The sequence below is a fragment of the Pyxicephalus adspersus genome, chromosome 7 (genome assembly GCF_032062135.1).
Source record: "Pyxicephalus adspersus chromosome 7, UCB_Pads_2.0, whole genome shotgun sequence".
NCBI classification, from domain to species: Eukaryota; Metazoa; Chordata; class Amphibia; order Anura; family Pyxicephalidae; genus Pyxicephalus; species Pyxicephalus adspersus.
This window is the reverse complement of record NC_092864.1, coordinates 5,004,589-5,028,445: the sequence shown is the minus strand read 5'-3', so window position 1 is coordinate 5,028,445 and position 23,857 is coordinate 5,004,589. Positions and strand designations below refer to the sequence as shown.

The 23,857-nt window shown below is 40.6% G+C and overlaps 2 protein-coding genes across 3 annotated transcripts in view; one reads left to right on the top strand and one right to left on the bottom strand.

The window, feature by feature from the left end:
* The window catches only part of LOC140334903 (ceramide synthase-like), a 35,090-nt gene that overhangs the window by 5,686 nt on the left and 5,547 nt on the right, over nucleotides 1-23,857 (bottom strand). Inside the window, exons 2-4 of one of the 2 annotated variants that reach the window (XM_072417177.1) lie at nucleotides 18,118-18,322; nucleotides 17,669-17,764; nucleotides 443-797 (exon numbers count right to left, since the gene is read on the bottom strand). In XM_072417177.1, coding sequence (XP_072273278.1) covers nucleotides 720-797; nucleotides 17,669-17,764; nucleotides 18,118-18,322 — 379 coding nt within the window. In that variant the 3' untranslated portion in view covers nucleotides 443-719. Of the gene's footprint in view, nucleotides 1-442; nucleotides 798-17,668; nucleotides 17,765-18,117; nucleotides 18,323-23,857 lie in introns of those variants that run through there. The other variant, XM_072417178.1, reaches the window with a different exon arrangement.
* LOC140334635 (apoptosis-associated speck-like protein containing a CARD) overlaps nucleotides 21,693-23,857 on the top strand; it is a 5,872-nt gene continuing 3,707 nt past the window's right edge. The window contains exon 1 of the mRNA XM_072416873.1: nucleotides 21,693-22,816. Coding sequence (XP_072272974.1) covers nucleotides 22,405-22,816 — 412 coding nt within the window. The 5' untranslated portion in view covers nucleotides 21,693-22,404. The remainder of the gene's footprint in view (nucleotides 22,817-23,857) is intronic.

Below are 23,857 nucleotides of genomic sequence, written 5' to 3'. Positions count from 1 at the left end.
CTTGGGGAAACTAGTGGGGACGTGTCCTATAGAGAACCCAACAGCTGTATGATACCATGCCAGTAGGTTGAAATGAAAAGGTTTTTATTAATAATATTAATTTTTTAGTGTATCAAACATAATTGTCCTGTAATGTGTTACCAAACATGGAATTTTCCATTAATAAAATTCTGATGCAATTTATTTATAGATGAAGAGCACTTCGTGGACAAATATCGGGAGGAGCTGATACAGGGGGTCTATTTAGTGGACCCCATCTTGGATGGTCTTCTACAAAAGCCTCTGCTGTACACTGAAGAATATGATAAAGTACGAAGTCAAACCACCTCCCAGGATAAGATGAGAGAACTGTACAATTGCATCAGAGGCTGGGGACCTGATGACAAAGATATATTTTACAAAATTCTACTAAGAAATAACCGCCCGCTCATCGAAAAGCTGAAGAGATGCTAAAGATTTATTCCATTTCTCTCCACACAAAATGTTTAATAAATCAGAATATCTGCATCATATAGGTGTTTCTGACTATTTCTTAGCTCAGTGACAGAACTAAGGTTGAATAAAAGAAATTTGTCAGGCAGTCACAACTAATCACAAATCAGTAAGAATGAATACTCTGCATACAAATAGCACATTAAAGAATACACAATTGGAGGTAGCTCAGTGTGTTGGCTGGCCAATGCTCCTGAAGTTTATTCACAAGAAGCTTCTGCTTCTCCTTAGCGGGTGAAAATCAGGAAGCTCTGATAGAAGTGGTGCCTCTGGTAGATGCTATCCTTGGATTCCCCATCCTTTATCTGAAACAATAGAAAAAAAAGGAACAAGTTTTGCTCAAATGAGGAAACTTCTCAATAAATACGTCAGTACCTGGAACGATCCTCAGAATGATGAGTTATAAAAATGCCTTAAAAATCAAAATCATGTATTAGTGAAAGGTTTGATCTGGAAGGGTCCCATATCTAAACTAAAAAATAAGTAAAAATGTTCACACTAATGATATCTAAAACATATCAAACACTATAAAGCTAAGGTGTTCTGGCAACTATGTGGTACAAACAACCACCTATAGAAATCCTGAATTAAGAATAAACCAACCCTGCAACTATGTCCCACTGAAGGGCCAATCTTAGGTGTGGGGTGGGGGACTGAGCAACTGCCCAGAGCTCTCGCCTTCTCCAGTACACAAATTTACAGAATGGCAGTGGGTGCAAAAAGCTGGAATTTCATTCATTTAGGACCTTCACTTCATTTGCCCATTTTATCTATAACCATCTGTGCCATATTACCAATTTCAATAGCCAAAAACCAAAATGTATTTTCTCATTTCTATCAGTTGGCAACTTAATGACAGAACAAAAAAAAAAAACAGAGAGTGGGGAAAACTGAAAGGAGAAACTGAATTTAAAAAAAGTGAAAATATGGGCACAAACTCACCTGTGTGTCCCAGTCTCCAATAAAAAGTGAAACATATTATTACTGTTTTATAGTATTGTAAATAGACAAGGAAAAGGTATAGAAATTAGCGCCTCCAAGGAACAACAATTGATCAAATGACCCAACAATCATTTACATTAAATTAGAAAACATATTACTTGCTCAATCACAGGGGTAATTTATATGATTACGTGCATCTGCAACAGATTTTACATTGGCAAAACTAAAAGAACCTTACGTAAGAGAATTTATGAGCACGTTTATTCTATCAACACAGGTAAAATGACAACCCCCATTAGCCATCATGTGGGCACGAACCATAACTTTGACAACTCAGTGATTACATTTTCATCATTAGAGTGCTTCACTCCTAATCTTAGAGGTGGTAATCTTGATCAGATTCTATTACAAGCAGAGACTAAATGGATTTCAACTTTAAAAGCCACCATAACACCGGGTTTAAATGATGTTATGTCTTTTAAACCTTTCCTCTGAATTACAATTATTGATATATTTGACAGTATACACTCATTTCAAATTGTAATTACTGCTAGCGTTTTACACGCTATTTGTAGAGAATGCCTAAAGTTGTACTTTATTGTCTGAATTTTCCTTTTTAAATACCGTATTTTTTGCCGTATAAGACGCACTTTTTCTTCCCCAAAACTGGGGGGGAAAAGTTAGTGCGTCCTATATGACAAATGTGTTATAAAATAGTCCAAAAACGTAATCCGAGGTCAGGGTCAGGCAGCAAACAGGCAGAGTCCAAAAACGAAAGCATGGTCCGGTACACAGCAAAGCAAAACAGACAAAACACCTTAGCACTGAGAGTAACGCAGGGTACACCAGAGATTGCTCAGGCAACTTCTTTTAGTAGGAGGTGCCTTTAAATACTTGCAAGAAACCAGCCATAGGCTGTAGAACACAGAGGGCATGTGTGTGTTACCTCATAGATTAGAAGAGACACACCCACGCCAGCTCAAACACCAGAGCAAGTCTCAGCATGAAAGAAACACAGGCATGGAACATAGGTAGTGGGTTACCTGAAAGATAGGACCCAGCGCCCGTGCCTGCGATTAGGAGCAGCGGCGCCGGCACAACCTGCAATGCTAACAGTACCCCCCCCCTTTACGCCCCCTCTCCTCAGGCCTGGTCCTCGACAAGAATTCTTTCAAAAGACGGGGCGCATTGATGTTCTCTCTGGGTTCCCAAGATCTCTCCCCAGGGCCAAACCCCTTCCAGTCTACCAGAAACAGGGTTTTTCCTCTACTCTTCTTCATCCCCAGAATGGCCTTTACCTCATATACGTCTTCATCACTGACCGCTACGGGAGCTGAGACAGGTCTCTTGACAAAACGATTCAGGATGACGGGCTTTAGCAGGGAGACATGGAAGGAATTCGGTACAAGGTAACGCCATTCCTCTAGTGCCATTTTTATGGCCAATAACTCCCTGTCTCCAATTGAGTAATTACGCTCAGGAGCTGAGAAGGCCCTGGAGAAGAAGCCACAGGGCACCATCTTGCCGGAAGAAGATTTTTGTGAAAGTACCGCCCCCGCTCCAAGAGACGATGCATCCACCTCCAAGAAGAATTGCTTGTTAGCATCAGGGCGATGGAGAACTGGACCCGCAGAGAAGGTCTGCTTCAAAGTTTGGAAGGCTGATTCAGCCTCAGCTGTCCAATTCTTAGGGTTTGCTCCCTTTTAGGTCAAAGCAGAAATGGGAGCAGTCAAGGACGAGAAGTGTGGTATAAACTGACGATAGTAGTTGGGGAATCCCAGGAACCACTGGATTGCTTTTAAACCTGACGGACGAGGCAACTTTAAGATTGCTGACAGCTTCTCAGGATCCATCTGCAGACCAGTGTCGGATATTATATATCCTAGGAACGGAATGGAGGATTTCTCAAAGGAACATTTTTCAAACTTGGCGTACAGGCGATTTTGCCTTAATCTTTGAAGGACCAAATGAACCTGCTTTCGGTGAGTGACCAGGTCTGGAGAAAAAACAAGAATATCGTCAAGATACACTACAACACAGGAATATAGCAAGTCTCTGAAGATGTCGTTAACAAACTCCTGGAATACTGCAGGGGCATTGCATAGTCCAAAGGGCATTACCAGGTATTCATAGTGACCGTCACGGGTGTTGAAGGCGGTCTTCCACTCATCCCCTTGGCGAATCCTAATCAGATTGTAGGCCCCACGTAGGTCTAATTTGGAAAAGACTTTAGCTCCCCTAAGGCGATCAAACAACTCGGGGATTAGGGGAAGCGGGTACTTATTCTTTATTGTTATCTTGTTAAGACCCCTGTAGTTGATGCAAGGACGTAGGGAGCCATCTTTCTCTTTCACGAAGAAAAAACCCGCACCAGCCGGAGAGGAAGATTTGCGGATAAATCCTTTGTCAAGATTCTCTTTGATATATTTGGACATGGCTTGAGTCTCTGCAGGTGAAAGGGGATAGATGCGCCCACGAGGAGGCGAGGAGCCCGCGACCAAGTCAATAGGATAGTCATACGGCCTGTGAGGGGGTAGTGTTTCAGCTTCCTTTTCATCAAAGACATCCATGTAAGCATGATAGGCCGCTGGCAGACCCTGGAGATTAGGTGGTACCTGCGCAGACCGAGGAGGTGGGACAGAAAGGAGACATTTTTCATGACAGGATGGTCCCCAACGCAGTACCTCTCCAGTCCTCCAGTCAAGGACAGGTTCATGAACCCCTAGCCACGGAAGTCCCAAGAGGAGGGGATGTGACAGACTAGACAAAACCAGGAACGCAATTTCTTCAGAATGAAGTGTTCCTACCTGTATTTTTACAGGTTCCGTGATGAAGTTTATGGATTCTGACAGAGCCTTTCCATCGACGGACGATATAGTCAGAGGCCTCTGTAGGCGTTGAACAGGTATCCGATAACGATCCACAAGGCGTTGTTGCAGTTCCCTGCTGCTCCAGAATCCAGAAGTGATTTAACCCGATCGACCTGCATGGGTTCAGGGACTACCGATACCATGAGAGGCGGTGGGTTAGAAGCTTGTGGAGGTGAAAATGCCCGATAACCAGGGTCTGTTTCACGTGTACACCCTGGCACGTTCCTGGAACTGTAAATCAATTCGAGTAGCCAGGGAGATGAGGTCATCCAGGGAGGAGGGAATGTCCCGACCAGCCAATTCGTCTTTAATTTCCCAACTGAGTCCCTCCCAAAAAGTGGCCACAAGTGCCTCATTATTCCAGACAAGTTCCGAGGCTAACGTGCGGAACTGAACTGTGTACCGGCCCACAGATTGCTTCCCTTGACGCAACCGCAGCAGGGAGGATGTGACAGAAGCGGTGCGACCGGGCTCATCAAACACCTTGCCGAAGGTCTCTAGGAAAGCTTGCAGGTCCATTATAATTGCAGGTCCAGCGCCTCCCCAGTAAGGTGTGACATTAAAAAGGCTACTTTGGCTCGGTCAGAGGCAAATTGGTAAGGTAACAGTTCAAAATGAAGAGTACATTGATTTATGAAACCCCGGCACAGCTTAGGGTCACCATTGAAACGTGGAGGGGCTGCAAGATGCGGTCCACCTGAACCTGGTACATAGGAAGGTGGCGGGGCAGGCACTGAATAAGTTGGAGCAGGGAGGCTTGATGACGCTGGGTTAGCAGATGTCAAATGATTCAGGCGCATATTCACATTGCGTAGATAGGCCAAAATTTGATCCTGACGCTCACGCTGCTGAGCCAACTCCTGGCGTAACTCAATGGTACTAGGAAGGTTCGGATCAGCGGGGTCCATGGCCTGAGCAAACTGTTATGAGAATCTTTTTTTTCTAGATTTTCCTCCTTTAAAATTGGGTGCGTCTTATATTCCGGAGCGTCTTATACGGCGAAAAATACGGTACCTAGTATTATTTTATAATTTTTACTGAACTCAATGAACTTGGATTCTAATATCATAAATAACATCAAGCAATGTTATAACATCAAGCAATTATTATACTAGGAACCCTTACATGTTTAAGCACTATTCATTTTTTATATGACCCTTAGAGTATCATACCCTCTCAATTAGCAGAAGATCTTGATGTTTAATAATCTGTAGCTAATTGAATCTTTGATACACGAGTATTTTTTGTACCTTTTTCTAGTAAACCAATTCGAAACCTTTTCATAATATTCTTCTTACTTTTTTTGCCATATATTTAATTCCTTATGGGGGACGGGGGCGCCTAATGGGAGGTGGATCGGCTTAAGCCCATTTCAGCTGCCCTGGTCTTTACTCTTCCAAACATCCCCCCCCCCCACGTTTGGTCATTTTTGCTGCAATGACCAGGACTTGCTGACAGGGAAATATTCTCCCGTGTATAGCAAGTGGGTGAGGAGTTAAATGTTCAGGCCCACCCAGCGCTAGGCGGGACTATTACCTAGATTGATAGACCATTGCCTCCTGGTTAAGGGTGGAAGCCCTTACTATTAAACTATATTGGCCTCTGAGTGCGCACACGCACCAGAATTTCTAAGTTCATACAACTTTATTGCAGTTTGGGAGGCTAGTGCGCAAGCGCCCCCTCATTATCTTACACCGCTTCTCATATAAGGATGAGCTTTAGATGGGGCCAGTCCCAGTAAGTTTATTAGCACTTAAAGCATTATTATTTCTTCTAAATAAAATTGCTTTTTCCATGGGTTAGATATAATTCATTTTTCCCTATTCCTCCTCTTTTCTTCCCTTTGCAGTAACACCTTCTTACGAACATTGTTTATCATCCACATATAAGCTTCATATTCCAACAAGGTAGGTTCAACATCCCAAGTAGTGTATCTGTATATAGCTATAAGTATTTTATGGTTCACCTATCAATTGCTTTTCATCTATTTATAGATTTAACCCTACTAGGACTACAGATATCTTTCACCAATAGTTTTATTAGGTTCCGTATGGAACTCATCTCAGGTATGACATCTTTTGGACAACTAATATATTACAATATCTTACCATTTTGGATAATAAATACCTTAATTCTATAATTGAAATATTCTCTCTTTTATGGAACACTCCCAACTCCTATGAATTCAAGTTAAGAAGTGAACATTTAATGTTTACTTCTTAAGTTGAATTAATTAAGTAAGTAATTAATTAAGTTACACCAACTACTATACCATCCAAGTAAGTTTAATTATTTTGATTGGACAATGTAAGTCCACAATATGAATTTTAGTGGTTTCTAATGATGAATCTATCTATTATAGAGCTTATCCAACCTACTTACCTGCCTCTGATCTTTCATTCCATTATTAGTATTATTTACTCAGTCATTATATAAAGTGAGTTACTGCTTGCAAATAAGAATTTAACATTATGTCTTTTTAGTGATGGCTTATAGTATGTGTACTTACCATGATTTATTGAACTGAAGAGTCTCGTTGTGCCCTGAGGAAGCCCATCAGGGTGAAACGCATTGGGTGAGACTGTAAAAACACTACACGTATCTTGATCCACTAATCTAGTTTTGGATGAACATCCATTCTAAAACACATCACTATTCAAGAGATTGTGTAACAAGTATAGTAAACAGTAAAAAACTCTTATTGTGTTTACATAATTTATGTACCGTATTTTTCGGACTATAAGATGCTCCGGCCTATAAGACGCACCCAATTTTAAAGGAGAAAAACCTAGAAAAAAAAGATTCTGAACAAAATACTAAAAAATCACTCTGTGTCAATGTATCGCCTTCTAATCACTCTGTGTCAATGAGTCCAAAAACGTAATCCGAGGTCAGGGTCAGGCAGCAAACAGGCAGAGTCCAAAAACGAAGGCAAGGTCCGGTACACAGCAAAGCAAAACACCTTAGCACTGAGAGTAACGCAGGGTAAACCAGAGATTGCTCAGGCCACTTCCTGTAGTAGGAGGTGCCTTTAAATACTTGCAAGAAACCAGACATAGGCTGTAGAAAACAGAGGGCATGTGTGTGTTACCTCAGAGACACACCCACGCCAGCTCGCACACCAGAGCAAGTCTCAGCATGAAAGAAACACAGGCATGGAACATAGGTAGTGGGTTACCTGAAAGATAGGACCCGGCGCCCGTGCCTGCGATTAGGAGCAGCGGCGCCGGCACGACCTGCAGTGCTAACAATTGTCCTTTATTGTCTGAATTTTCCTTTTCAAATACCTAGTATTATTCTATAATTTTTACTGAATTCCATGAACTTGGATTCTATTATTGTAAAAATATATACTGTATCTATTATGTCTCTATTATAACATCAAGCAATTATTATACTAGGAACCCTTACATGTTTAAGCATTATTCATTTTATATATGACCCTTAGAGTATCATACCCTCTCAATTATCAGAAAATCTTGATGTTTAATATTCTGTAGCTAATTGAATCTTTGATACACAAGTATATTTTTTGTACTTTTTTCTAGTAAACCAATCCGAAACCTTTTTCATTAGATTCATAATAATCTTCTTTCTTTTATTGCCATATAAGCCCCACCTTTAAATGCCTTACGGGGGACAGGTCGCCTATTGGTGCCAACTAGGAGGTGGATCTGCTTAAGCTCATTTCAGCTGCACTGGTCTTTACTCTCCCAAACACCCCCCCAAGTTTGGTCATTTTTGCTGCAATGACCAGGACTTGCTGGCAGGGAAATATTCTCCCGTGTATAGCAAGTGAAGGCATTTCTGGTGGGGAGGTGTTAAATGTTCAGGCCCAGCCAGCGCTAGGCGGGACTATATCTAGATTGATAGAGCATTGCCTCCTGGTTAAGGGTGAAAGCCCTTACTATTAAACTATATTGGCCTCCGAGTGCGCACACTCACCAGAATTTCTAAGTTCATAAAACTTTATTGCAGTTTGGGAGGCTAGTGCGCAAGCGCCCCCTCATTATCTTACACCGCTTCTCTTATAAGGATGAGCTTTAGATGGAGCCAGTCCCAGTAAGTTTATTAGCACTTAAAGCATTATTATTTCTTCTAACTAAAATTGCTTTTTCCATTGGTTAGATATAATTCATTTTTCACTATTCCTCCTCTTTTCTTCCCTTTGCAGTAACACCTTCTTACAAACATTGTTTATCATCCACATATAAGCTTCATATTCCAACAAGGTACGTTCAACATCCCAAGTAGTATATCTGTATATAGTTATAAGTATTTTATGGTTCACCTATCAATTGCTTTTCATCTATTTATAGATTTAACCCTACTAGGACTACAGATATCTTTCGCCAATAGTTTTATTAGGTTCCGTATGAAACTCATCTCAGGTATGACATCTTTTGGACAACTAATATATTACAATATCTTACCATTTTGGATAATAAATACCTTAATTCTATAATTGAAATATTCTCTCTTTTATGGAACACTCCCAACTCCTATGAATTCAACTTATGAAGTGAACATTTAATAAGTTACACCAACTACTATACCGTCCAAGTAAGTTTAATTATTTTGATTGGATAATGTAAGTCCACAATATGAATTTTAGTGGTTTCTAATGATGAATCTATCTATTATAGAGCTTATCCAACCTACTTACCTGCTATCTAAAACTCTGGTTCTTGAAGTGAGTTCAGCCTCTGATCTTTCATTCCATTATTACTATTATTTACCAGGTCATTATATAAATTGAGTTACTGCTTGCAAAAAAGAATTTAACATTATGTCTTTTTAGTGATGGCTTATAGTATGTGTACTTACCATGATTTATTGAACTGAAGAGTCTTGTTGTCCCCTGAGGAAGCCCATTAGGGTGAAAGGCGTCAGGTAAGACTGTAAAAACACTACATGTATCTTGACCCACTAATCTAGTTTTGGATGAACATCCATTCTAAAACACATCAATATTATATATTGCTAGAGATTGTGTAACAAGTACAGTAAACAGTAAAAAACTCTTATTGTGTTTACATAATTTATGTATATTGTCATGTTTGTAGGGTTATCTTGTTTTAATACAAGCTTGCCATAAAGAGCCGCTAATTTCTCTACCCTTTCCTTGTCCATTGACAATATAAAGGCTTCGCACATCTACTCCGGTAGTGTATATTCATATACTTATATATTAGTGTATATTCATATATATGAATGTATATATGAATGCTGCAGCTAGACTCATCCATCCTTCCCTCCGCTCCTCTTCCGCTACATATCTTTGTAGTTCTCTCCATTGGCTTCCTTTTCACCTTAGAATCAAATTTAAGCTCCTGTGCTTTGCCTTCAAATCCAATCCCTATTTAATGTACAGCGCTGCGTAATATGTTGGCGCTATATAAATCCTGTTTAATAATAATAATAATAATAATAATACTTAGGGTACTGGCCATTCATCATATGTACTTATAGTATGTGGTGTTATTTGCTACAGGAGTAATTTCCTTGGTAATATCTAGCCTTTAATATTACTTTGTGGTGTTGCCATTTTCTGTTGGTATTTCTATACTTACCTGTCGGTGTTTGTTACACTAAACTTTCCATATGTCTCTCGGTGGTCATCTTTGTATTTTTTGACTTAATAATGATTGTATTTTGTTTTGCAATTGATATTGCTGCTAGGATTTACATTTGCTTTAGTGTACTCTTGTTAGAAATATGTTAATAAAGGTATTTGCGTTTGAACAATAGATTTTTCTTTCTTGAGCTGCCCTAAAACAGTGGTGGCGAACCTATGGCAAGTGTGCCCTCTCTGTGGGCACAAGCTACCCACCTCACTGGCCTCCCATTGGCTGTGCCATTGTCTCTCTGTCAGCCTATGCTGGATCGCGGTATCGGGTGAGTATGATTTTTTTTAATTACCGGTATATTTAACATGTATTCGGTGTATAAGACGCACCCACTTTTCCCCCCCAGTTTTGGGGAAGAAAAAGTGCGTCTTATAGTCCGAAAAATACGGTATATTGTCATGTTTGTAGGATTATCTAGTTTTAATACAAGCTTGCCATAAAGAGCCACTAATTTCTCTACCCTTTCCTTGTCCATTTACAATATAAAGGCTTCGCACATCTACTCCAGTAGTGTATATTCATATACTTAGGGTACTGGCCATTCATCATATGTACTGTTTTATAGTATGTGGTGTTATTTCCTACAGGAGTAATTTCATTGGTAATATCTAGCCTTTAATATTACTTTGTGGTGTTGCCATTTTCTGTTGGTATTTTTATACTTACCTGTCGGTGTTTGTTACACTAAACTTTCCATACATCTCTCGGTGGTCATCTTTGTATTTTTTGACTTAATAATGATTGTATTTTGTTTTGAGATTGATATTGCTGCTAGGATTTACATTTGCTTTAGTGTAGTCTTGTTAGAAATATGTTAATAAAGGTATTTGCGTTTGAACAATAGATTTTTCTTTCTTGAGCTGCCCTAAAACAGTGGTGGCAAACCTATGGCAAGTGTGCCCTCTCTGTGGGCACAAGCTACCCACCTCACTGGCCTCCCATTGGCTGTGCCATTGTCTCTCTGTCAGCCTATGCTGGCTGTGGAATCTTCCTTTTCTGGAGTCATCAGTTAACCCTCAGAATACGAGGCCGCGCGGGGAGAGGCAGCTTTTGTGTATTGAAGCTGATGTGATCTAGAATTTAAAAAGGTGAAAGTACGGAGGTAGAGAGGAAAATGAGGGAGGGTGTAAGCAGATACAGAGGAGGGATCTTCTTTTGCTCTGTCCTAGTTATGGAAATTACAGTATGAACTAAGCTGAAGACACTGCACAGAGCTACAGAACCCAGGGACAGAAGTACCAGTCTGCGGGCTATACCCACTCAGGACCAGGAGAACACAGAGCTTGTGGTACAAGGGAAGTGCCTGTTGAATATAATAGCTCTTTGGAAAACCATGAAGAATATGCAATTGGCGTGTATTTAGTAAAACTCCCTGCATTCCTGTAATGTGAGAAATAAATATTATTATTTTTGCTGTCTGCACCCTACTAGGAAGATGTTGATCATTTTGTTTTATGAAAATAAATGAAGGTAGTATTTCTGCATTGTAGTGATGGCCTTTACGAGGGGATTGTACAAACTTTTGTTTACTCAGTATGTGCTACCGGGATGTGGACCACAGCGTGATACAGGAGCTGGACTAGATGGACCATTGGCCTGATCCAGTGGGCTCTTCTTATGTTCTTATCAGGTTGGTTCTCATTGCTGGTGTTGGAATATGGATTGGTTCTGCCATAGAAATTTGTATTGGGTGCTGCCCAAAGGAACCAACCTGGGCTCCTGCTAATGGGAAAATGAGAGCTTGTATGGATGATGGAGGTCTGCACGCCTCCTGTGTATTGGAAAGTGTGGAGACTTCATCTTATTTATTCACATTCCCCAAAAAGTAGGTCCATTGCATGTACAGCGGAGGTGAATCAAAGGTAGGAAATGCACTTAGATGCCTTTTTTAGAGCAGGCCAAAAGCTAGTTGTCAGTGGAATATTGCACCCTTGCACTGGCAGTCGGCATATTCAAAAGAAACCCCAGCTGAGAATCACTGCTGTAGATTGTTGATTCAAGGAATATCCATTTCTTTATTGTTAACTAATAGTGTTAGCTATTTTTGGTATAGGGATAGATTTGTATTGTGTGCTTTGTTTTTTGTTTTTAATTTTGTGTTTTTGTAGACTGCAAGTCTTGAACACCCAAAAATGAGTACAGCAAAAAAAGCAAAAACCGATAGTAGAAGATTATTCCAAGAAGCCTGGACAGAGTCATTTGGAGTGATTCAATACAATGGGAAGGCGTTATATATGAAACTGAAAGAAAAGAGTTTCTTTAAAGTTAATTGAGGAAACACCATTCTAAGTATCTTAGTTTTTGCAACTATCTTTCTAGAACAAATCATCTGACAGCTGCCAGTTTTCAAATTTCACTGTGCATAGCAAAACATGGTAAGCCCCTCTCTTATGGGGATATTATGAAAATGGCCATGTTGTCTGGTACTTTTTCCCTTTTTCATGACTTCCCAAACAAGGATTTAATTATTTAATGCATCTCTGAGATGCCACTTAGCAGAAATAGTGTTATAGATGGAGTCCAGCACATGGCAAGTGATGTTACTCAGCAGCTTGTTACTCCATGTGCTTGGATGAAAACACAGATATAAATAATCATGCAAGGCTAGCAGTCAGTTTGCTGTTGGTGGCATTATGAGAGAAGAGCTGGTGAAATTGGTGTCTTTGCCTGAAAGAACACAAGAATAAGATATCTACAATGCTGTAACAGAGGCTTTTTTTTCACAAGACATAGGACCAGAAAAAGTTTCAGTTACTTATGATAGGGCACCTTCTATGGTGGGGGCAACATCTGGATTCATACAGTTCTTTGTTAAAGAAACAAAACATCAAGTCATTCAGTTCCATTGTATTATATATCAAGAAGCTCTTTGTGCCAGGGAAAGCAGAAAAATATGCTCATGTCCTTAAAGATGTCACAAAAATGTTGGATTACATCATGACTCATGGTCTGAATTTTCCACAGTTCCAAGCACATCTAGAGGAGGTGCATGCTCTGTATAATTGTTTGTCTGAGCAGAGGACCTGAGTCTCGGAGAGATTTGTAACTGTAATGGCCTGGCTTACCAACCTCATGATTTTTTATAGATTTAACACTACACTTTAATGTACTGAACAAACAACTACAAGGTGTAGGGAAAACAGCAGTAAGGTTGTTTTGCGATATCAAAACATTTAGGAGAAAACTGCAGGTTTTTGAAAGACATTGAAAGTGGGCTGTTGAAATATTTTCCAAATCTAAAAATACATTTAGAAAATTCTACATTTGCAGAGAATCCTACAAGCCACCAGGGATTCCAAAAGGAATTTACTAGCAGTGTAGCAGCTGCAAAGGTGAATTTCAGTAACAGATTTTTACAGTTCCGTAAGATGGCGAAAACCCGGTGTTTTCTTACTCTTCCAGATAAAGCCAAATTTACTTGATCTTTGCTGCTTACACTGGTTAGATTTAGAAAATCTGGAAATGGAGCTATTGGCATTTCAGGAAAGCTCAATCTGGAAAAAAATACCCTGCTTGAGAAGATAAAAGGGATGACAAATCACAGAAGAGTTAGTTCTGAAAATGAAATCCTTAATAATTTTAAGTCAGTGAAAGCACTTAAGATTGCTTTCCTTACTTTAGTTAGAACAATCCTTTGCTTGTGAGCAGCTGTTTTTAGCTTTGAATTATATTAAAACTGACACCAGAACAGACCAGATAACCTGAGTGCTGCATGTGTTGCTCTCAAACTTACAACGTATAAGCCAAGTTTAGACAAATTATCAGCATGCGTACAACAGCAAAAATCACATTATTTTTTCAAAATCTTGCCAAATGCAAACTTTTACCTTTTAATAAAAAGTTATTTGTATCATTCAAAGTCCTGTTACTGTGTTTTTCTTTGAAGATAAAATATGGTTTTGTAGGAGTTGTTTTTTCTAAACTTAAACCTCAGTATTCAGGTTAAATTGCTGGGTTAATATTTTGCAGTAAATAAGTGGGTTTTGGGTTTTACTTTGCACACTTTGTCTCCAAAAGGTTCGCCATCGCTGCCTTAAAAAATCCTATTAGATTATGTTTTTTTTACATTAACCCTTTTGCTCCTTCTCCCTGAAAGAGACTGTTTATCTGGATTACCACCATGCACCTCAACCTGATTACCGTATTTTTCGGACCACAAGACGCACTTTTTTTCCTCCTAAAGTGGGGGGAAAATCAGGGTGCGTCTTATGGTCCGAATGCAGAGGTACAGGGGCATATTTTTTTACTTACCTGTGTCCCCGCCGGTCCCCGGCTGCGCCGATCTCTGCCTGTTCTGTGATCCAGCGTGCGGCACTTGTGCCCGCCCACGAAGGCGGCGCCGATTGATTTGATGAATGCCGATCGGCGCCGCCTTCATGGGCGGGCACAAGTGCCGCACGCTAGATCTCAGGGGAAAACAGGAGGAAAACAGACAGAGGCTGACAGCAGCCAGTGTCTGTGTTCCTCCTCTTTGTTCCCCTGTGTCCCAGCGTGCGGCACTTGTGCCCGCCCACGAAGGCGGCGCCGATTGATTTGATGAATGCCGATCGGCGCCGCCTTCATGGGCGGGCACAAGTGCCGCACGCTAGATCTCAGGGGAAATCAAATCAATTTTTTTTTTCTTGTTTTCCCTTGTGCGGAAAACCTGGTGCGTCTTATAGTCCGGAGCGTCTAATGGTCCGAAAAATACGGTACATCTTATCTGAATACCACATGTGATAGGGGGGATGGTATAACCACAATTGTGCCTACCCAGCTCCTTAAAAATATTTTTGTTTTGAGTTCTTCCTAAAAAATACCAGTGTGTTTTGAGTGCTTACGCACTTCTGTCCTGTATCCTCATAACTGTACATCAGATGACTTTGTGTTCCTATACATTCCCATAGTTCTCCCCAGAAGGTTTTATCTGGTTGCTCCGCCCGGCTCCCATGCCTCCCCCGCACACCCTTGATCAGCGGCCCTAATCCTCTGATCTAATCCCAGTAAGACTGCTGTGTGCACAGCTGTGTGTGTTGTAAATCACTAGTAAACCCCCAATTCTCAAAAGAATCGTAAATCCAAGAATGGCAAGGTGGCATGCACCTTTGGCAGTGTTCGCGTTCGCATTGCAGGCGGCGGTTGGGTCCGTGCATAATAACATCCTTTGTTTAGTATATACCTTTCACTAACTGTGTAAAAACAATATGAGTCCCCTAGCTTCAAAGAATTTCAAGATATGGGGGTCACACTTTTAAAAACTTATGTAAATAAAACATTGGGGTTGCTGTTTCAATAGAAAGTGTGTCTAGGAGACCTAAATTTAAAATGCAAATTGGGGACCCCAAGGGACACTTACATAGCAAGGAGCATTAAGCACTAAATGTATACCTACCTGTCACAAACCTTTAACTCAACTTAATCAAACTACACTTCAATTTCTCTAGAGCAGAAGGGTGTATGAAACCAAAAATATAGGTGCAAGTGGGGGACATCTTTGGCTAACTCCCACTCTTTTTTTTACAGAAATATGAGTTCTTCAAGAAGAAGTTATTTAAATAACCCTAATGAATTTTGCTACATTTATGGTGAATATTCTCAGCAAAAACAGAGAAGAAACATTACAGAATTAGTGAAACAAGCATATCTTGCATATTTTGGTATTAAATTGGGGGATCAAGATAAGTATTGGGCTCCCCATATAGTATCCAAAACTTGCGTAGAGTGTCTACATCAGTGGAAAACTGAAAAGTTTGAAATTTGGTGTACCTATGGTATGGCGGGAACCCCAAAATCATCATAATGGTTATTTTTTTTGTGCTGTGAATGTAAAAGGTTTCAATAGTTACAAGAAAAACAAGTGGGAGTACCCTGATTTGGAATCAGCAAGACGACCTGTGCCGCATGGTGCTGATGTTCCCATAGCAGTGTTCAGTCCCTGATATTCCCGTATCCGACATGGAGGATATACAGGGAGTGTAATCCAGGAGTTAGCAGTGGAAGTGAATATGAAGGAAGTGTTTCATCAAACCAGCAGTTCTCCCAAGAAGAGCACAATGATTTAATACGTGACCTAAGTCTGTCACAACAAGCATCTGAACTTTTATCATCCAGGCTACAAGAAAAGAACTGTTTGAGACTGGAAGTTAAAATAACGGTTTATAGGACAACAGAGGTGACACTCCGACCATATTTCAGTGAAGATGGAGACTTTGTGTTGTAACATCCCTGGACTACTAGCCCATATGGGAGGACCAGAATACCGAGCAGAAGACTGGCGGCTTTAATCTCTGAAAAGCTCCACTTGAAGTTTGAAATCTGTTTTACTGCATAATGGCAACTGCTATATATCAATTCCAATTGGTCACTCAACAAAACTTAAAGAATATGAAAATGTCAAAATAATCTTACGAAAGCTTTGCTATCGTGAACACACCATTTTACAAAAATGGTGAACTTCCTACGTGGTCAGAAAAGTGGATACACCATGTATACCATGTATGAGTTTTTCAATTACTTCTTTGTGATTAAATCTGTAAATATAATAAATATAGAATATATTGACATTATTTCAAAAATTTAATTTTGTATACGTAGGCATATCTAGTATAATTTTGCTTAATTTTCATGTTTCATTAGTTTTCTTTGAGGTCATTATTTCAAAAACTAGAGCCAGTCTAGCAAAACCAATACCATATGGAATCTGTACATCAAACATAACCTAAAATGACTTTATTCTGTTTGGCAAGAAAATGGTTGTTGACCAGTGTTATAGAAGACCTTTTTCAAGGGTTTCCCATGTTCAAAAGGATGAGAAACACTGGTGTAGACAATTGTGTTCTTCCAGCCTTGTAGTCACAGTTTGGTGAGGACCCTCTTCTGTTCCCCCATGACTGTGCCCTGTGTACAAAGCCAGCTCCATAAAGACATGGTGTGACCAGTTTGGACCTTGAGTGTCCCTGCACAGAGCTCGTACCTCAACCCTACTGAACACCTTTGGGGGTAAATTGAAATGGTGGCCCAGGTCTTCTCATTCAATATCAGCACCTGATCTCACGAATTGGGGCAAATTACCACCATCAGCACCTGACCCCACAGTGCAAGTACAAAACAATGTCAGAAAGTATCAGAAATATAATGTGTGCAACTTCTAATCCTACCTACTTCATTTCTGGAATGAACACAGACCTCTAAGCCCCTCCCCCACTATTTCCTTATCCCCCTATTTGTGCACAGGCATGACCACAACATTGACCCGGTGAAGGAGTGTGTCCTGCTTCTTCTACTGCAGGGGAGACAGGTCAACTAAACAAGAACTCCAACCCAATAACTCATAAAAGTATTGTTTTATAGCTTGGCACTCCAGCCCAATATGGGAGCTGCATTCCATGCACAAGGATTGGCATTTCTCCCCATCCACTAAATTAAGCTAAATAAATTGGTCAACCCATACTCCCACCCCTACCCTGTGATTGGCCAATGAAGTAGCAGCAGCAGACTAGTTCACTCTTTCTTCTGTTCATTTTACTCTCATTATTGGAATGCACCTTAGCATCTCATGTGTACTGCAGCACATCTGATTGGTTCTTTCTCTGCCCTCCTGACCCTAGGTATTTCAAGCTATTAAAAGATATCAGTGCACAAGTTGTGCATTATACACATGCATGCCACACAATGCATGCATGCCAATGATGCCCAGCGCTGCTGGCATTACCAAGCTAATATTACTTCGGGGGATGGGGAGTTAGTTGTACCTACCTGGATGAGCACTTTCCCCAAGCAAACAAAGGGAGTGCTGAGTTCGGCCATCAGCATGCACCCCAAGAAGAAATCACCTTTTCCTTCCCTCCAGAGCTGCAAGAGAAAAAATGGTGGTCATGTGACTTGTGCATGGCCCTGCCCACAAAATACATTGCTGAACAATTATAATAGAAAGAGATCCTCGGGGGCAGGGAATACGCAGACTTCCTGCAGCTGTGTTACTGAGTTCTTCCCCAGGTCCTACTAAGTATTCCAGATCCAAATGTCTAGAGCAGGGGTCGGCAAATTCCGGCCAGAGTTTGCTGACCCCTGTTCAAGAGGATCCCTGGAATTCATAACTTAGGGAAGGTACAGAATAAGAGCACAGAAAGTTATTAGCTCACGTATTTCTGGCAGGATCAGCAGATATTTATGCATTTATTTACCATCTGCATATGATAACTTACCACAGACACGGGGAAGCAGACGAGCACCATAAAGACATGGTGCAGAACCATCAGGAACTCCTTGTGGAGGTAACCCTTGAAGAGTTCACAGCCGCCCGCATGGCCTTTCACCTTATGCTTGTGCCAGTAGCAGAGATACATGGCGTAGATGTCATAGATGAAGTAGGGCACAGCGAAGCGGGTATAGGTGGGAGCGAGCCAGTGCCTGGGAGCAGAGAAAGAGAACACAGTCACCCAATATTATTATACATTTATATAGCTCTGACATATACCATAGTGCTGTACAGAGAACTCTGGGCCAGTCCCATCAGTCTCTGTACAGAGGAGCTGACACTACACACTATTATTATACATTTATATAGCTCTGACATATACCGCAGTGCTGTACAGAGATTACTGAGTCAGTCCCATCAGTCTCTGTACAGAGGAGCTGACACTCTAATGTCCCCCTACAGTCACACACTATTTTCATATATTTATATAGCTCTGACATATACCGCAGTGCTGTACAGAGATCACTGAGCCAATACCCAGACCTGGTACAGTGACCCTGGGCAGGAAGTTTAGGGTTGGTACGCGGGGTGACACTCTAATAACTGTGCCAATTACACAGATGTCAGGACGAGCTAATCTCTCCTCCATATTCTGGTTTAATCCCCATCTGTTGGGGGAAGGGAGGGTGCAGGAGGGGTAATCTCTTTTAAACTTATTAATTCTTGCAAATAACAGAGATTAGAAAATGGGAGGGGGTGATGAGTGGGGTGACCTAATGTGATTAACCCTTTCACAGCCAGAGAATCTTCTCTCTTCAGTCACCTATTAAAGAGAACCTGTCTTTATTTGACATTAGTTGTTTTTTTGGGTTTAAAGTGACCGCGTCACCAGAAGGGCCAATTGCAGCCCATTCTGTTGCTCTCCAGGTATTTAACATTTCCAGCTGTGCTGTTCTTTGTTCTCAGGCTCCTCTTGTGTTATTGTGCAGATTATATACAATGTTACAATGTTATGATGTTTGACACAATGTTGCTTGCATTACTCCAATGCAGCCACAAGGTGGCACAGCGCCTCATGCAATGGAGCTACTGGAAGCATTAGCGTTCTGTCGCAGTGTGCGGATGGAGATTAATGTGATGTCAACAAGCGCAGAGCCATCATCTAAATAACCAAAAGTGGAGGAACTGCTGCAGGCGATAAGAGGCCCTGAGCAATGCGATGCTCTTAGGGCCCTAACAGTGACAAACATTCATAAAACCTTACATTTGCTATTCAAATTCTTACATTTGGATAGCAAATACAGTTTAAAATAACCAGAAAATGATCAGCACACGCAATTCATTGAAAAACCAACAGTTGTTTTCTAAAACAAATATAACAAAACACTTCCAGCTGTATATATAGCAAAACAAAAAGGAGCATAAAAATAAGGAGCTCATTGTTATGAGTCCTTGAGAATATCATGGACAGCCATGTTTATGATCCCATTTAAGAGATTTTTGACCTCTGACAGATGATGCCTAAATAAAGTTGGATCTGTCCTATGAAGAGTAAAGGAGATGAAATCATTTTCAGGGAAAGTCATGTGATCTCTGAGAAAGGTGACAATTACCTGGAGCTCACATCCACACATCACCCTACACCTATGGACCCAACATGGAATTATTAACTGTTGCTAGATAAGTCACACTGGCTGATAAGTAATTGCTGATAGAAGAAAACCTATGCAAAAGCCTTTGTAGTGTTTGTTTTCTTATCAGATCTTTGAATATATACAATCATGGCAAAAAATATTAGCACCCTTGCATGTCAGAAAATGCACTGCTTCTCCCAGAAAATTGTTGCAATTAAAATTGATTTGGTGTTGTCAAGTTTATTTCTTTTGTTGGCACTGGAAGAACACAAAAAATGCAGAGGAGGAAAAAAATTCACACATATATGTCAAAAATGGCCCGGGAGAAATGATTGGCACCCTCAACTCAACAGAAATGAATCTCTTTCTGTAGACAGTGGAGTAGCAGTTGATATAGTGTACTTGGACTTTGCTAAAGCATTTGACACTGTACCCCCCAGACGGATAATATGCAAGTTAGGGTCAATAGGTTTAGAAATGTCAATCTGTAAATGGATGGAGAACTGGTAAGACCGCATCCAGAGAGTTGTAATTATTTATTCAAACTCTGACTAGTCTAAGGTTATTAGTGGTGTACCCCAGGGTTCAGTGTTGGGACCTTTACTCTTTAACATCTTTATAAATGATATAGAGTTTGGGATTAAAAGTACCATTTCTGTGTTTGCAGCTGTCACCAAACTATGTAATGGAATTATGTCCATACAGGATGTCTATAATCTACAAGCAGACCTGGATGTACTGTTTGATTGGGCAGCCAAGTGGCAAATTACATTTAATATAGATAAATGTTATGCCCTGGGGTAACAACATGCATGCTTCATACTGTCAAGGGGGAAACATTTGGGGGGTCAGTAATGAAGGATCTGGGGGTTCTGGTAGATCATAGACTTAATAACAGCATGCAATGCCAAGCTGCAATATCTAAAGCTAGTAAAGTACTTTCTTGTAATAAAAGAGGAATAGACTGCAGAGATGGAGACATAATCCTGTACAAAGCATTGGTCACACCACATCTGGAATATGCAGTCCAGGTTTGGGCACCAGATCACAAAAAGAACATTGTGGGATTGGAGAGAGTGCAGAGAAGGGAAACTAAACTAATACAAGGAATGGAGGAGCTCAGCTATGAGGAGAGATTAGCTGAACTGAATCTATTCTCCCTTGGGAAGAGACGTATAAGGGGGGATATGATCACCCTGTATAAATATATAAATGGGCCATATAAAGAACTCTCTTCCCCATCATTCACTTTATTATCATTACAAAGAACAAGATGGCACTCTTTGGGTCTGGAGGAAAAGAAGTTTAAGCTCTGGATAAGGAAGGGATTCTTTACTGTAAGGTCTTTGAAAATGTGGAATCGGCTCCCTCAGGAAGTTTCAGCAACTACTATAGATTGCTTTAAGATAAAGCGGGATGACTTCTAGAAACACAGAATATAACTGGGGATTAAGGCTTTAAAGTAAACATAACAGAGACTGCTGATCCAGGGAACATCCGATTGCCTCATGGAATCAGGAAGGAATTTTTTTCCCATTGAAGCAAATTGTACCCGGGTTTTTTTTGCCTTCCTCTGGACCATATATGTCTTATAGGGTTTTATATCTGGGATATGTTTATTCCCCCAGTGGTTGAACTTGATGGGCTTATGTCTTTTTTCAACCTAACCTACTATGTGACTATTTAACAACCAGTCTTTTAGATCTCTCCACAGCTGCTCTATGGGATTTAGTTCTGGACTCCTTGCTAGCCACTTCGGAACTCTCCAGGGCTTTGTCGTAAACCATTTCTGGGTGCTTTTTGGTCATTGTCCTGCTGTAAGACCCATGACCTCCAGTTAAGACCCAGCCCTTTTGAAACTAGGCACTACACTGCGCCCCAGAATGTTTTGGTAGATTATCTCTAGCAGATAGAAATAGTAGACAGAGGTACTGACGCCTTATCATTGTGACCTAACCAAGAAAAAATTGGGTGCTACTAAGCTTTAGGTTGAGTTTGGGATTTCAATTAAAAGTTAAAAACAGTTCCTGTACAGACGTCAGGTGATTAAAATGAAAGACTGTTTCCATTGACAGATCTGACCATTCTGTTCTATGGAGAGGGGAGCATGAGTGAGCAGCAGCACCACATTGTGGGGTAATGAATGATGTTGGGGGACCACTTTACATACGCTAGATACTTGCATGAGCACAAGTTTGTTTTGGACAACGATCGGGTTTAGGCTTAGCAGTGGGTTTGAGATTCAGTCTGTTTTAGTCAGAGATTTATATCTGTTAGTTTAGATTTTGCTGAGTTGTTTAAGTATGTGTACGTAAACTTTAGTGAGTGGAATGTGCTTCAGGAGGAAATGAACTGATGGTATTTATAAGGCGGTGGTTTGGAGGGAGGAGAGGCTCCTTTCTTCTCCGGCTACAAAGTTGCAGTTCAGGTTCCTTATATCTACAAGAAAAGAGATATAACAAAATCATCATTACTAAAGAAGCTAAACTCACTTGTGGCTTTAAGTTTATTCACCCACTTTAAAAAAAAACAAAAAAAAACAGGAACAAGAATTCCAGGAAAAAGAAAAGTGTAGTTTCACTTTCAGATTGACTTGCAGCCATATTTCTTTTAAAAGGGGAAGAATAGGGGACACCCAGAGACACAGCACATAGGAGAGTATGGAAATGACCATGCGGGATGTTCTGCTCATTGCCTTGGAAGATTTGGGTAAGAAGAGCTTCAGGAAGTTCTGTAACAAACTAATGGACTGCAAAATTGAGAAGGGCTTTAGCAAAATTCCCAGATGCAAGCTAGAGAACGCAGAACCTGATGACGTTGTGGATCTGATCCAGAGTTACTACATGGATTCTTATGGACCCATGTTGACAGTGGATGTTCTAAATGCAATCAATGAGAAGAAAGTGGCCTTGGATCTCGAGAAGAACCTGGAGAAGGGTAAAGCTGGTCATAGGCTGGAGATAGCAGTTTATATGTGGGACTATGAGCTGTCCAATCAAAAGTTATTTACAATGTGTGTTAGGGAGTTGGTTTGGGTGCTGTGGGCAACACATATTCCCCAGGGGTCCATTAGTATTATCAACTTGCATTTATACAGAACTGACATGTTATGCAGCTCTGTACTCTGTATCGGGGGCTATAGAGAGGGCTGTGACACGCAGGGATCTTATTGGGGGCTATAGAGATGGCTATGACATGCACAGACCTTACTGGGGGATATGGAGGGGGCTATGACATAAATAGACTTTATTAGGTTCAATAAAAATAGAGGTGATGGCTGATCCATGGCTGGAAGGTGGTCAGACTCCCTGTAACTGCAAAAAAAAGTAGCCACAGCCTGGGTAGAAAAGCCTATCCCTTCCAGTGTGCAGCAGAGAATGATACGTGGTCTTTGTGGGACAGCAGCAGTCTCTTTAATGCAAATGGTATAGCACTGCAATCAGAAGATCTCGTGCTCCCTGCTGATTTTAGAGTTCAGGACCTGACTGACGCCCAGGTGGTGTTGGGGATCATCTGCAAAGAAACCAATGCTTGCAGAAAGAGAGCAGGGCCATACCCTACTGGCAGGGAATGCTCAGGCTAAGTGCCCACTAAGCCGTATCTGCTTTGTCAAGATAAATACATTTGGTATATGTAACTGTTAATTCAATTTTAGTTCAGATGTAACAGTCTCTGGATTATTAATGAGGAATCATTAGCAATGTGGAAAAATAATTTCCAACTTTTGATAGGAAAATTAAAACACAAAGGGCCCTCAACGGAAATCGATCTAAATCCCGACATCTGGGGGTAGATGGAGTCACCAAGAGGACTATCAGCAAGTTTTTGGGCTCCATCACCCAACTACTAGAATGAACAAGTGATAGAAGTGATATATACAAATGACTGTGGTAAAGAGTCCCAAAAGTAATCTTACTCACATCTACCTTTCACCTGCAGAAACAAAGTAATATTTCCTGATAGCTTGCAGGTGTAAATATATTTAGTTAAAGCCTGTATTGGCCACAATGACCATCCTTCTGCTAAATCACATCAGCAAATTTTGTAACATGAAGCACATAAATATTTGTACTGAAAAGAGAAAGGTTCTTCTGAAGATATAATAAGATGACA